General features: G+C 52.4%; 6 protein-coding genes across 6 annotated transcripts; 3 read left to right on the top strand and 3 right to left on the bottom strand.

The window, feature by feature from the left end:
* Positions 1–1,725: 1,725 nt before the first annotated feature.
* On the top strand, positions 1,726–3,763 carry BZA05DRAFT_422426 (uncharacterized protein; the record flags this gene model as incomplete). Its single annotated transcript, XM_051485791.1, has 8 exons — positions 1,726–2,246; positions 2,329–2,348; positions 2,457–2,469; positions 2,625–2,734; positions 3,079–3,116; positions 3,215–3,339; positions 3,521–3,562; positions 3,619–3,763. 8 exons carry the CDS (start codon positions 1,726–1,728, stop codon positions 3,761–3,763), a joined length of 1,014 nt encoding a protein of 337 aa, XP_051335266.1.
* Positions 3,764–6,393: 2,630 nt separating this feature from the next.
* Positions 6,394–7,082, top strand: BZA05DRAFT_449045 (uncharacterized protein; the record flags this gene model as incomplete). Its single annotated transcript, XM_051487315.1, has 2 exons — positions 6,394–6,622; positions 6,697–7,082. The coding sequence occupies 2 exons, from the start codon at positions 6,394–6,396 to the stop codon at positions 7,080–7,082; spliced, it is 615 nt and encodes a 204-aa protein (XP_051335265.1).
* Positions 7,083–7,532: 450 nt separating this feature from the next.
* On the bottom strand, positions 7,533–8,793 carry BZA05DRAFT_461959 (uncharacterized protein; the record flags this gene model as incomplete). The annotated part of the gene is made up of 4 exons (XM_051487694.1): positions 7,533–7,706; positions 7,764–8,502; positions 8,576–8,679; positions 8,755–8,793. The coding sequence occupies 4 exons, from the start codon at positions 8,791–8,793 to the stop codon at positions 7,533–7,535; spliced, it is 1,056 nt and encodes a 351-aa protein (XP_051335264.1).
* A 748-nt stretch (positions 8,794–9,541) lies between these two features.
* On the bottom strand, positions 9,542–10,361 carry BZA05DRAFT_449043 (uncharacterized protein; the record flags this gene model as incomplete). The annotated part of the gene is made up of 2 exons (XM_051487314.1): positions 9,542–10,005; positions 10,064–10,361. The coding sequence occupies 2 exons, from the start codon at positions 10,359–10,361 to the stop codon at positions 9,542–9,544; spliced, it is 762 nt and encodes a 253-aa protein (XP_051335263.1).
* A 1,014-nt stretch (positions 10,362–11,375) lies between these two features.
* On the bottom strand, positions 11,376–11,693 carry BZA05DRAFT_422422 (uncharacterized protein; the record flags this gene model as incomplete). The annotated part of the gene is made up of 1 exon (XM_051485790.1): positions 11,376–11,693. The coding sequence occupies one exon, from the start codon at positions 11,691–11,693 to the stop codon at positions 11,376–11,378; it is 318 nt and encodes a 105-aa protein (XP_051335262.1).
* Positions 11,694–12,633: 940 nt separating this feature from the next.
* On the top strand, positions 12,634–13,245 carry BZA05DRAFT_422421 (uncharacterized protein; the record flags this gene model as incomplete). Its single annotated transcript, XM_051485789.1, has 1 exon — positions 12,634–13,245. The coding sequence occupies one exon, from the start codon at positions 12,634–12,636 to the stop codon at positions 13,243–13,245; it is 612 nt and encodes a 203-aa protein (XP_051335261.1).
* Between the last annotated feature and the right edge of the window lie 1,245 nt (positions 13,246–14,490).

Here is a 14,490-nt window from a genome sequence, read left to right as displayed (position 1 = left end):
CGCCCGCTGAAGGCGTTCAGTATCATACCTAGAGTAGTAACGAGACAGAGCAGTAGTTTCCTTGCTCAAAAGCAGCCTCTCTTTTACTCGTCTTTCTCATTCGACTCGTCAATCATGTCAAGTTCTTCTCTCAATTACAACATTGTGTGTTGTTTTTCACGCGTTGGTTGTTTGCTGATTGATCACGTGCTTGTTTGTCAAATTTTTAAGATTGGCCTGGGGCTGGGCGTTATGTGGCTAGCAGTCCAGATTCCACACCAGAAGCTCTAGCTTTTACTGTCTATATAGAGCACCCCCTTCTTTCGATTATATACCGTATCTTCATCGTTCTCCATTCACTGCACTCTATATCCCACCTCCATCTCCATTCGGAAACCCTGTCATCGCTTGTCATGAACCTGTATCTGCAGCGTTTCCCCCAGTCGTTGATCCCATCCGCCCCACTACCCCCCGCACTCATAATGAGTCCCAACGAAGTGTTTGCAACCGATGCTTGATAACTCGCGAGGAGGACCTCCTGGTGACCAAACAAGATAGACAGAAGGACTCAAGTCTGAATGAGAGGGAACGAGGGCTTGCCATCTACGGAGATAGACAGATGGACGTATCGTCAGATCGGACAGCATCTCTATATACATGCTCCACCGAATAATCGATCCGGTCCTCCTACGTGAGAGCTCCTTCCATCGGCCTATTCGGACGCAGGTTCGCGGTGAAAGGTCTGATACCGCAAGTTCCACCGGAGCCGCCGGTGGGTCGAGAGCATTTCGTAAACCTAGGCCTCGAACCTGCCGGACGTCTATCCCCCATTCTCTCGCCTTCTCGGCTGCGCATGTACACTCACTCGCCCGAACATTTCGCTCGGTTTTGGTTGTTTAATCATCACTGCATTCGAACTTAGTACTCAGATCATGGCAGACATATACTATCCGTTTCCACCTCGCTGTCACCGACCGCTGGCTGCGAGGGTTCCCACACTTCGGTCGTTCGGTCAGCCGTTGGTTAAACCACTCCCGCGGGACACCCGAGATGTGATTTCTCACTTGTTCTCGTTTTTTCACGCAGCGCATACCCACAAGTTCGACGCTGTTGCCAGCTACGTTGAGTTCAACACCACGATCCAGTGATAAAGTGTCTGCGCATGCGGATCAGTGAGTCGGCGGGGCGGGAATTGCGGAGGAATGGCGGTAACCGGTTCTCGATGCTATCTTGCTAAGATTTTCGAAGTTTACTATTTACTACGGAGCTATATAGGGTCTGATGGCAACAAGGAGTCGGAAATACTAGTTCTGCGTGTTGTATTCGTGGGATGGGCGCAGCATAGCTGACAGTAGATATGGCTGGACGAACAAAGCTGCTCTACATGCCCTGCCAGCCCGGCAGCAGTAGGCGCCGAGAGGAGAGCTTGCCTTGAGCACTCTTCCGTAGCCTCTACGGAGGCAGGAACATGACGGAAGAGTCTTGCCATGCTAGCTAGGTAGCACCCTCCAATGTGAATGACACAACTGATAACGATCACGTACATTCTATGATCACTCCTGGATAACTCCTTTGAATGCATTCAAGTGCCTATCGGCGGTTTTGCCTGCTCCCCTTATAAAAGCTCCCATCCCCAACCAATCCATATTCGACAATCCAATCCTTCCCTCCTTCCGAAGATATCGCTAAAGACCCTCCTTCTCGAAGCATCACCAAAGACAACATTTACAGACTACAACAATCAATATGCAGATCAACTTGTGTATCCTCCCGATCCTCTCCACCATCGCCGCGGTAGTTTCGGCTGCTCCTTCCGGCATTCTTCCACGCTCCGGCAGCGTCTCGGCCACGTCCATCAACACGGTCAACGAGCCCGCCGACAAATACCACATGATCGAGTTCCCGCACTTCGAGATCCCGGGCATCGACGACGCTATTACAAACCCGGAGCACAAACACGATCCTGCGCCGGTCATCTACCCAGACCCATCCTGCAACAGCACCTTCAACTACTACACCTCGGCAGGTGAGATCGGCAAGCTGGTCTGCGAGACCTCCTGGGCGTCTCCAACCTACGACGAGATTGACTACGTCGTCTGGAAGGTCTCCAAGCAGAAGAAGAATACCTGTGGCCAGGAAAATCATACGGGAAGCAAGTGCACGCGCTTGCAACGGTACAAGGGCGGCGAGCTCTCGCTGTGTGGCAGGGGGGGTTGGGCAATCCCTTGCCCCGCGGTTGCGTGGGCCGGCAAGGAGATTAGGAATAGGTGCGGAAATCAGTTCATGCATAGGGCTGGTGGCTACCTGGCCTTTGCGGATTCTAATTACCTGAGGACTGTGATTCATTAGATTTACTCTGAACGCTGAGGGTGAGGGGTTGGTGGAGTGAGATTCGGAGGCAAACTGATTCTTCCGCTACCTTCCTACCTTTCTATCTCGATGTGATCTGGTGCATGGTGAATGCTGTCTGACTGTAGTTTTTCTCCCACCGTGCGTTTGCGAAAGGTGATTTTATGCCTCCTCGCTCGGATAGTTCTCGTACCTGAAGTGAATCCAGAGAATATTGTTAGCCGTGAAGAAGCATAGGGAACGATGAACTCAGCTGGATTATTCCACCCTGACCTCGAAGTATGTATATTCGGTAGACGGAAGCGCTCTGTACTACGCGACCTTGAATTGGGTGTTATCGTGGTGATTTCCGATATGTGCTGCGAGAACCTTGTGGAGGGTGTGAACATGAGCACGCCGCGACTAGGTACGTAATGTATAATTTGTCTCAAGGATGCAAGCCCTCGGCGCTGTGGTTCAACAGGCCTCTAGAGTGGATTACTGGCGGCTTCTTACGAAAGGGAGATTATCACGTGGATTGATTCGTGTGTGGCTCTTTTGAGACGGTGAAAGTCACGTGGGTTAACTTGTTTCAGGTTTGTGCGTGTTTTGCGTTAAATTGTGCGTGCACGGTCTTTTGAGGCGGGAATGTCACGTGGATCGATTTGGGTTTTCCTATTTAAACCCTCGGAGTTTATCCTATCTATCCTTCCTTTCCTCTACCACCAACTCCCCTCCATTCCTTCACAACCAACTCTCTTCTCAATTCAGCTCATAGTAGCAAAAAATCATTAACAACAAAACAACAGGTACGTTTACAGTTCAGAAAATAACCGCCTTCTCACACTAATGCGCATATGTAGTTCTTCACGGTCGCCGTCTCCCATAGCGGCTTTCCACAACAAAGATCGGCAACGTCGAATTGTTGCTGCTGTCGGTTCCGGCGGAATCATCCACCGTCACGGAGGCTTCCGATGTCTACGAAATCCAGGGCGAGGCCGTCAAGTCTGCCAATTGGGGGCGAAGGGAGAAGTAGTCAAGACTTCATTCTGCCATTCCACACCACACGGGTGAGGTGCTCGTACATGGTTAACTTCGACCATGCACGAGGTTATTGGCAAGCCATGTTGGGTATTTACCGTCATAATTCAATTGCGATTTGAATGCCAGATACTAATGCCTATGTGTTCAGGTTTGTGAACCCAATGTGAAGTTCCAAGAAGGGCCGGAAGAAGCGTGGGGCGGAGATCTCCAAGTAAGTGCATCCTTCCAAGATGTAGTTGTATGCGAATTAATGCTGAACTTCCGCAGGCGCGAGACACCTGGCAGCCTCAATGACATGCCTGACTCACACGGTTACCAGCACGGCACCCAGTACGACGACGAATACTTTGCGCAACAAGTCTACGATCAGTGTTTGATTTCGGTTTACAATGGGCGGCTAGAAATTACATGATGGATACGTAGGTATCCAATGTGAAGCCCGGGTCTGGAAGCTAGTAAGACTCTTGATGAGATCCGAATGCTTGCCAGACCCGGCAATGCCGGGCCCGGAAGCGAGTAAGATTCTTAACGAGAATCGCTTGCTTGCCGGGCCCGGCCATGCTGGGTCTGGCGGTTAGTAAGACTCTTGGTGAGATCCAAACGCTCGCGAGACTCGACCCTGCCCGGCCCGGAAGCGAGTAAGATTCTTAACGAGAATCGCTTGCTTGCCGAGCCCGGCCATGCAGGGTCTCGTGGTCTTCGTTCTCATATTGAGATGCTACCCCCATGCTTAAAGTACGTATTCCTTTAACGATCATTATCTGTTATGTACATGTACTGATGATTGTTTAGTAGTAACCTGCGGGAATCTGGCCCAATAGAAGTCACAAAAGTTGAGGTAGTACTACTACGTGGATTGTTTCATGATTGCTTGATACGTTTGTTGAAGCTAGTTGCGATGGATTGCATTGGTATAACTGGCAGTATGGCACAGTTACTGCAGTTTTCTAGGTCTTTTGTTTCACACCCTGTTAGCTACTACATTCTCTCAATTTTGTTTCACTCGGGATCTTTTTGTGTTCTTTTTCGTTTCGATATGTATTTCTGCTTGGCTGAGACCTCCTAGTCCTGAAAGCTTGAATTCGAGCGTCAGCGAATGCAGTGGAAGAAGGGGAGATAACGAAGTTTGTTTGGTTTGCTCAGGTCCGTTGTTTTTCCAACGGTGAAAACAAACGTAACCTACTCTGTATGTAAAAGTCTCAGTCGAATAAGGGAGTCTCAGTCGAATAAGGGAGTCTCAGTAGAATAGGGGAATATCATAGCTGAATAAGGGAATATTGGATTTGAATTCCTCCGTAAGAGTGGTCGAGTGGAAGCCATTAACAACACGAGGCATCACTAGCACGGTCATTAAATGTCTTGCCCAGTCATGACAGAAGCACAATCAAAGAACGGTTTTACATTATCATCATGCCCGTCAAGTTTACCGCTACCGACGGGATTCGCCACACGTAGAGAGTGACGAGTCCTAAGGTAAGGACGGAGAATGAGACGTTTCTTAGACCAGATAGCTTTGATGGATGATAGATGACGGTAGAAGTCAAGGTGGTTTTCTTTAACCAGTGCACGAAATTCACATTGTAAAACCCATCCGAGACCAGAAGCCGCTGTGCAACGACACGCAAATAAACTATGAGTCTCGGATGTACAGAAGGGCAAACCTTTGCGGTCCCTAGGTGTCTTCAGCTGTGCCCGCGAGAGGGAGTCGAGGTGTCGGAGATTCGAAAGGTGATACGCACTAGCGGCAAAGCGGGGTGGGTGGCTTGCACACTGAGAAAGCAGCAACTCGACGTTTTAGGTTGCTCGACAGCGCACTTCTGTGACCCGGCTTCTCGTTTGCCGCCCACACAGCAGCATCCACTTTCTCACCCGCTACATCAATGATCACACCGATCCCCAACAAACACTTTCTCACCTGCTACATCAAAGATCACACCGATCCCCAGCAAACACTTTCTCATCTCCACGCCTTTTAACCAGCCTCGACTCCCGCAAAACTCTGTCAGCAAACCTACAGTACCGAATACACAAATGCAGCCACTTTTCACCATGACTCGGCTCTTCGCTGGCTTTGTGCTGGTGACGATGCTTCTCGACGCTCTTTTTGGCATTGTGGTAGTTAAAGTGCCTCACTTCAGCTACTGCAGCGTCTCCGACCAGACGACGCTCATCTTTAACCTGATTGTGAGCTTCATCTTCATTGTTTTCGTGATGGCCGCCTGACAGATGTTCCTCAAGTTGAATTACAACGCCCCGGCCCCACGCCGCTCGAGCACTGCCTCTTCCAAGGTCTAGTTGTTCGGCTACTTCTCTATGGTTGTCGACACCGATACTCCGGACCATCCAGCACCAGCCAGTCGCTAACTCGATGTACGCGCAGAGGAATCGTCGGCTTCTACATCGCTGAAGAGCGATAAGGGGGTTCAGTCTTTACATGAAGTGGATAGTCTCACGCCTATCGTCACAAGTGAGTCACCTTGTCTTAATGGCTTCCTCCATGTGATACTAATCAAGCATCGGGACTACTACAAGCCCACACGTGGGTTTCCCTGGGCTGTTGCGCGAAACTGTTTTTTCTTCTGTTTTATTGTTATTTTGCGTATAGCCTATACACTATAGACTTAGCCATCGCTGAATGTTTCAGTGTGTACTGCCATGATCTAGTTGGGTGGATTGCAATCGATGATTAAACCAAAAATAAAGCGCAAACTTCCTCCTCCTACACTAGCATCGTGTAAACAAACAAGTAAATATTCTAAACCTATCGATTATACTGACGAGATTGTGTTGGTTGGCGGAGGGGTTTCGCCACGTCTGCTGCGCCGGAACATTTCTTATTGTAAATCGAGTCCAACACGAGTGATTCACTATGCATCACGCATGCCACCGCCACACCGCTAGCGAATAAAGCCACCTACTTCCTCTCCCTACCACTCCCACATATCGCACACTTTAAACCCACGCTGCAACAACTCACACCTAAAACCTCGTACATCCCCTCAACCTCCCACCTCCCACCACTCATCCCCACCTGCTGCAACCATGTCCCGCGCCTCCTCCTCCACCACCGCTGCCGCCGAGGCCGACACTTCAGACATGACTCTCGACTTAGCCCTCGAGGCGGAGCGCACCTGCGCCTGCCACGACCCCACTGCCTGCGGTAGCAACGGCCCCTCGACCAGCTGGTCGATGTTCTGTGGGCACCTGGTCGACCAGTTCTGCGTCGAGCGCGCGATCATGGCTGCTCCTATGATGTTTTCTGCTTCTTCTCGTGAGTCGCACTCCCTCCTCCCCCCCCTCCTGCGCGGGCTGTAAAGAATGGTTGTAACGGAAGGATGGAAACAGGGTCCCAAGAGCCGAATGACGAGCTGTGGCGCCTCCCGTGCGGCTGCACGGTCACGTGGGAGTTGTTCCTCAGGAGCATGCGCGCGTACCCCGTGCCTGCGCCGGAGAAGCTGAAGATGTCGCCGACGGCGAAGAGGGTTGCGAAGAAGAAGGTGCAGGTAAAGAAGGAGAAGAATGAGGAGGATGGCGTTGCGGGGTACGCCGAGATGGTCGAGAAGATGAATACGCGCAGGAACGTCAAGGTCAAAAAGGAGGCGAGCGTCGAGGTCGAGATTGTCGTCAAGAAGAAGCCCTTGAGGAATAGGGCGGTTAGCGTCAAGAAGGAGGTTAAAACCGACTCTGATCAGGAGGATGCTGGCTATGTTAGCGAGTGGATGGACGAATAGAAGGCTGCAATTAGGAGTGGGCGGATATTGAGGGCTACATAGATGGAGGCTCGTTTTACTTACCTACTTACTCTACAATGTGGCGGAATCTATTACCTGCCTGTTATCACATTGCCGCGTGAGCGAGTTGGATGTCGAGCATTCCGAGACGGCAACATTTCATGAGTAAAACCTTGGCTTCAATGCATTTCCGCCCACCCCCGAGCGATGAGATTGTGACTGTGTACTGGCTGAATAATGGATATCGGACTTTTATTTTTTATACTCCCAATTACTCCTAATGAAAACCTAGCACGGATAAACAAAAAAACACTCTAAATACATTTGTACTAGGAGTTACTCGATGACCCCATCACCTTGCTTCCCGTCGATACCGGTACTCTCTGAGTGCCCACCACAGGCCGAGTCCGAAATCGAAATGAGGAGTGTGAAATGCCGCCTGCTCAGGAACTAGTACAGTAATTCATCGTCGTACGCCACGCTGACGGTATCGATAGGGGGCGCTTTCCAGGTGAAAAATACCGAGCTCAACAGCGAGAACCGTCGACGATCTGATGCCGAGGCGGGTCTATATGTGGGGACCATGGATTGCCTTCCTAAGCTCAACGGACGTGACCGCGAGAACTACTGCCGGCCGAGTGCCGAGGCACGCCGATATCGTTTGGTGATTGTGCTTCTCACGGCGGAAATCGTGGAGTCCGAGTCCGAGTCTTTTCCGGCGAAGATCTTCGGTACCGAGGCGGGGGTACGGTTAAGCGATAGCGCCGGTATGCTAACGTCCTTCACGGCGCTCGCCTGCGCTTCGTCGTATACGTAGCCGTTGCTCAGCTCGACGGTGTACACGGGGAGTCTGATAACCGAAATGTTCGAGATCTGCGCCAAGCTCAGCCCCAAGAGCTGTGAGAACGCCGAGTCCAGCGTGTGCTCGGTCACGATCGCGCTGCTCGACGAGTTCCGGAACGACATCCGGTACACGCGCGTGCTGCGGAGACACCGGTCGAAGGTGAATCTGCGCGACCTGACGGCGTCCGTGGTGCGGATCGATGTCATGGAACGGATCGTGTCCGTGTCCGTGTCGTTTGAATCTCCCGTACGTGCGGTGTGGACGGTGCTGCTCGAAGAGTTCAGGAGTGGTCTCTCGCCGTACATCGCAGGCTGGCCGAGACGCCGGTCAAACAGGACTCGGCGGAGTGATCTCGAGGTCTCCGTGCTGAAGATCGACGCCCAGGAACGTATCGTGTTGACATTTACGTCGGGATCCGCGGGTGCGTGCGCACGGGCCGCGCGTAGATCCGAGTCGTGGTATATCGGCACCGAGACTGTCGCCATGCGCTCTGCGAGGTCGGGAATCGCCTGTAATACGGAGGACAACAGTTGCTTAAATTCTGCCATGTCTCGTTGCATCTCTTGTACCGATCCGCTGAACTCTAGAATTAGCGAAAATTCCGTAAAAAAAAAGACGCAGTGGGATGCGGAGCAGGAGTTCGACAAACTTTGTATTGATCGACAGAAACAGAACCAGGGACTGCTTGTGCATTTGCAGGAAGCCCAGCAGCTTCGCGGTGTACTTTTCCTTCGCGGCCCACTTCGCCTTATCCTAGAAGTTCAATCCGGCGGTATCGTCGGTCTCGAGGCTTTCGAGCTCCGCATCGAGTTCTGAGAACGTACACACGCAACCCGTCAAGGTGAGCATCAAGTCGCCGACAAACATCCGGGACGTGCGACTTCCCAGCTCAAGACCTGTCACGTGATAGACACTGCCGAGTGATATCGAGTGCTACACTGAATAAAATAAAAACCGTCGCTACCCCGGCGGCCCGGTAGGTGGCTTGAACAATGGAAACCTCAAGAGTATTCAGAGTACAAAGGATATCTCACCCGGGCAAGGAACCTTCCCCTCTACTCCACTCCCCTCGCCGCCAAATCGGTGCGTCGGATGATTCTTCCATCTCAAGCTGCGGTATCGCCTGCTCAATTCGATGTTCCGAGGCACGAGCCTCGATATCGCCGACAGGAGATCATGGTTCACGTATTTTGCAATGGGAAGCAAGCTGCGGGCTGCGGAAGTCGTCTGGATCGGATGGAACACTGGCAGGCGTAGGTATGGCAAGAACGGATGCAGTTTCGCGAACCGGTGGTGTTCTCAGATAGTATTGCTCGGATGTTTGCAGAAAGGTTCTCCACCCCAGATCTTCGTATTTTCGATATTGACTTCTCGTTGGCGAACCCCTTCTCGCTCGCCTCATCCGCCAAAGTACAGCCTTCTCCCCTCTTCAACCTCTCGATTAAAATTCGTAGTGAAAACATGTTGCCGGCCTCGCCCAACTCTCTCTTTCGCCTCGACCGCCAAATTACTTGTAATACCGCAGGAGTCATCCGCACTGCAGTGACCGTTGGCCAGAAGAAGAAGAAGAAGGAGAAGATAGAGCTCTCCGTTCAGCTCGTTTGCGATTATTCGGCTAGACATGGTGGTCAAGGGATGCGAGCCTGCGGATTCCTTTGGCTCTCGTCTTCATTGGGCAGTCCTTCTGAATGTGGCCTGGCTCGACACAGTAGTGGCAGTAGTCATCGTCGTCGCTGCGAGCGTGTTTCCGCGAGTTTGCGCGGCGACTACACTCTTCGGTGGCGTGGTTATCCATCTCGCAGTACGTGCATTGGTAGACGACCTGGGCGATTCCGGATGGCGCACGGTTGCCGCGGTGGCCTCGTCGCGCTCTGCGGGCACTTCGATTTTCCGACTGCTGCTGGGCAGCGATCTCGTTCAGAAGGATCTTGTCTTGTTCGAACTCGTGGAGCTGGCGGAATAGATGCTCGAGCGTAGCCTTGTTATCCGGCAGGAGCATACACGCGTCGACGATGGGCTCGTATTCCTTCGAGATTGAATCAAGCAAGCATCTGATCAGGTGGATGTCCGTGATTTTTTCTGCGGTGCCCTGGAGCGGGGCGCGAGCGGCGACCAGGCGGTCGCAGAAATCTCGTACCGGCTCGTTTGGCCGGGGCCGCAGTCTCCAGAAGCATTAACCGGCACTGCAGAGTCGCCGCAGTGTCGTGCTTGTCCCTCAAGAGCCGCCACGTCTCGACTGGGTCGCGGATGCCGGTTGGAAGCATAAACAACACTTCATGAGTGCACGAGTAGCGGAGGGCAGACATGGCTTGCCTGAACCTGGTGTGGAATCGCTCGTGCGCAGCGCGAGATTCGTCCGTGTCGTCGAGAGCAGGCTCTTTCTCCGTGCCGAGCACGATTTCGAGCGCGTCGAATGTTTCGAGGAACATAAACATGTCTTGTTTCCAATCGAAGTAGTTGCCGTGCGTAAGCTTGTTAAAGCTTCCGTACTCACCATCACCGCCACTGCAATTGTAACTGCTGTACGACGGCGGACATTATCGATCCGGTGGGATTAGCCACACACGATGCGTTCACCAGCAGCACCGCGCCTCAGCAGCTCACAAAGCTATCCGTCCAAATTAACTTAACGAACGTTTGCCTGTCGAGTAGTGATACCCTGTGACGCGCGAAGTGAGGCCTGGGGCGAGAAAGCCGCATGCTAATACTCGGCGAGATCTCTTGTTTGATCATATAATTCATACGAGGTAGGTAGCTATCGTGACGCCCATCCCGTCTGCAGCCTAGTCCCCCTAGGTTTGATCGATGCAACACCCCCACTTTCCGCTATGGCGAGTGATACTCGAACCGAGAGAAAGAGAACTTCAGTTTATTTTTGCATGCAGCCTATCTAGACTATGGCGAAGGTCGAACTGAGTGGGTCGTATAGGTAGCCTATAGTTTGGTTAATAGACAAATGATACAAACCTCAGTCTTCTCATTGGCACACTCCACCGACCTATCCACTTGTTTTGCAGCACATCTCAGGAAATCATCACGGTCACGCCTAATTCGGGACTTGCATAGGGCGCTTCCAGCTGCCGTATCTACCTGGAGAGAGAGCTCATGGGAAGGGTGAAATTCCCACCCTCCCTACGTCTAGAAAGAAAGAAAGAAAGGTAGAGGAACAAGTAATTTATTGGCCTCCGAATCTCACCCCCACCAGCCCTCTACCCTCAGCAGCCAGCCAGAATCTAATGAATCACACCCTTCATTTCCACGTTGTCTATAAAGCGGTAGTAGCCACCAGCCCTATGCATCATACCATCGCGTCCACACTTATTCTTGATCTCCAATGAGCCCCAAATAAGCGCTGCGGAGGGAAGGCTCCAAGCATACTCTCTACAGATCGATAGCTCACCGCCCTTGACCTTGTGCAAGCGCGTACACCTGCTGCCCCAGTCGTTCTTCTACATCCACGAAGTCTTCTTGGACTTGACGAGCTTGTCGACGAGACCGTCGATCTCGGTGTAGGTAAGCGACGCCCAGGATGTCTCGCAGACGAGCTCACAGAGCCACGCGGCGGCACTCACATCCGTGGTGGAGTTGTAGTAGTTGAAGCTAACGTCGGAGGCCGGGTTGGGACGGACGATGGGCGTAGGGTCGAACTTGCTCTCCGGGTTCGTCTGGGTGTCGTCGATACCGGGGATCTCGAAGTGCGGGAAGTGGATGGTGTGGGACTCGGCGAGGATCTTGTGGGTCGTCTGCTTGATAGCCTTGTTGTCCATAACGGAGACACTACCGGGGCCTGGAAGGATGGCGGGGGAGCAGCCGAAACCATCGCGGCGATGGCGGAGAGGACCGGGAGAATACACAAACGAATCTGCATATTGATGTTGTCGGAGGCCGCTTCTTGGTTGTGGATGAGTTCGGAAAGGATCGATGGAAAGGGTGGATCGGAAAGGTTGATGGGAAGAATGGATGGAAAGAGTGGGAGGATTGGTGGTGGATGAGAGCTTTTGTAGGTGGGGAGGGCACACCCCCATACAATTGAATGCTTCCGAGGCCGTTTTCATACTATTGGGCGTCATCGGTTGTCTCAATTCAGTTGAAGTACCCTAGCAAGGCAGTGGTCATATTGAGGAGCCTCACCAACTGTATCAATCCAGTTCACGTGGGCTGGTCTAGCAGCAAGGCTCTTTCTTCACGTTCCCGCCCCGCTGACAGTACAGAGATATAACCAGAAGAATTTTTAAGGCAAGCATACAGTCACGATCAAAATAACATAGCATCAAGAAAGGCTACAGTTCGCTCGCCGAATCACTTTCCCAGGCAGTTATCCTGGTTTCTTGACTATGGGCACGGTGGAAAAGTGGGAATAGTGGAAGACTAGCGGCATGCCAGATATATGTGTTGACAGTCTTCACCCATCAAAGACGAGCAGCCAAAGATCTCTCGATTGTCCGAATGCGGAAATGTCGTGTTATCTAGAACCATCTAAACTCGATACAACCCTACCTGACGTACAATCCACCTACACTTCTGTAACCATCCACCGTACCCATCTACACTTCAGAAACCATCCACCGTACCCACAAACTACTCTCCATTCCTCAATCACAATAACCCCCCCTCACCTCCAAAAAAAAGCTTTTACACCTCAAAAGAACTTTCGAGGTGTGATTCCCGCGAACTCCGATTGTACGTCGCGACTAACTTACCATCCAGATGGAGCCCCTCCCAACCAACAAGACATTCACTTCGGAGGAGACCACTTCGAAGGAGGCTACCGGCGAAAACTTCCACAGTGGCCACGACAGCCACGCCGTCAGCATGGATCAGACTGGTCACGAGTTGTCAGATCTCGTCACGAATTACAGGAGTCTCCATCATGCAGACGTTGGCGGCATGTCGCCCAAGACTGCCTTCGCTGCTAGTCTCCTGCCAACGTCCGTCTTTGCTGCCAACTGGCACAAGGCCCGCCCCGCTCTCGCTTCTTCCAACTTCGCCGCCGTCGTCGACGAGTGCAGCCATCAAGCGGACTCGGGTTACTCAACCGGTAACCACCAGATTACTGACGCCGCCCTCGAGCGCGTCCTCAAGGAAGCTTACGAGCGTGGCAAAAGGGACTCCATCGATCTCGAGCGCATGATCATCGACGCTTACGAGCGTGGTAAGAAGGAAGGCATCGAGCAGGGCCGCGCTCACGGCAGGAAGGAGGGCGTTCTGCAGGGCCGCGAGCTCGTGCTCTCCGCTGTTCAGGAGTGGTTGGGTGTCACTGAGGAAGATCTTCTGCGCGACAGGGAGAGGCTTGAGAAGCATCTCGCCGACAATATCTAGCTGGGTATCTGCTTGGCTCTCTACGCATCAAATAGCTGGCCAGTAGCTTGTAACTGGTAGTAACGACGTCGTCTGAAGAATCGGGAATTTTCAAGGCTCAAACAGTTTTTCTCTCCTGTGCTAGACTCCTCATTCTGTGATACAAATATCAATGATCCTTCCGCCATAGCAACTATGTACCTACTCTTGCATCCTTCAAGTCTACCGTATACTCAGCCTTGTCAGAGCCGTACGGGAGGTATTTATACGTAATCGACCATATTCGGAGAAACACCCGGATCTGTCGCGGTGGGATCTCGCAAAATCGTGAAATCGTGCTAATGGAGATGGTAATCCACGGAAATGCTATCGTGAGTAGCATGCAGGTCATTACCAGAAGCCCACCTCCTGCGATGAGATACCTAGGCCGAGATAAATACTCTTGGAGAAGAAGTAATGTGCTGAGGTGTAAATATGCCATCATTTTCAGCCGTGAGCAGTTTAGTCGTACAGATTGATTCCGTAGCCAAGTAGAATCTACGGGCCAGTAATATCCAGTCCGTCAGGACTCAGGATCTTTGCGCTTGAAGTAGAGGCTGTAGATTATCCAGCTTCGTCGGGCAGTCGGGATCTCGAAGCACCACACGATTCGACACAATCACGACGAAAGCGAACGAGACATGGATTTGTCGGGAGGAAACAGTCCTCCCCAGGCCGCAGATAGCCGTCGCAGCCCCACGTCTTCCATAGAATCGGGATAATTTAGGCACGCAATACCGCCTCTACCACTTCCGATCCCTTGTGTAGTATGTACATCTACACTAACCACATCCTCCTCCTCCTCGTCACTGCTCCAGTCATCCCTCCCCCATCAACTCAATTCTTCCATCCAGCTCGTCGCACAGCCGCTCCGTCTTTACTCCCATTCCTTCCTCCCCATGGGCATCTTCCGCCTTTACCGCTCTGCATCGCGCCTGTGCACACAGCGGCCCAGTCGTCCAGTTGCTTCCTTCGTCACTGCTCCAGTCATCCCTCCTCCATCAACTCGATTCTTCCATCCAGCTCGTCGCACAGCCGCTCCGTCTCCACTCCCATTCCTTCCTCCCCACCGGCATCTTCCGCCTTTCCCTCTCTGCCTCGCGCCAACGCACGCAGCGGTCCAGTCGTCCAGACTGTCCAGTTGCTTCCTTCGGCTCCCAGCTGGCGGGGGGCTATGCGCCACGCTCCCGCATCCATCTCCGATGCCACAAGCCTCCGGCGCCGGTG

Source organism: Tricharina praecox, assembly GCF_024521635.1.
Source record: "Tricharina praecox strain CBS 144465 chromosome Unknown BZA05scaffold_37, whole genome shotgun sequence".
Taxonomy (NCBI): Eukaryota; Fungi; Ascomycota; class Pezizomycetes; order Pezizales; family Pyronemataceae; genus Tricharina; species Tricharina praecox.
Note: the sequence above shows the minus strand (reverse complement) of the source record. Positions and strands in the feature narration are given on the sequence as shown.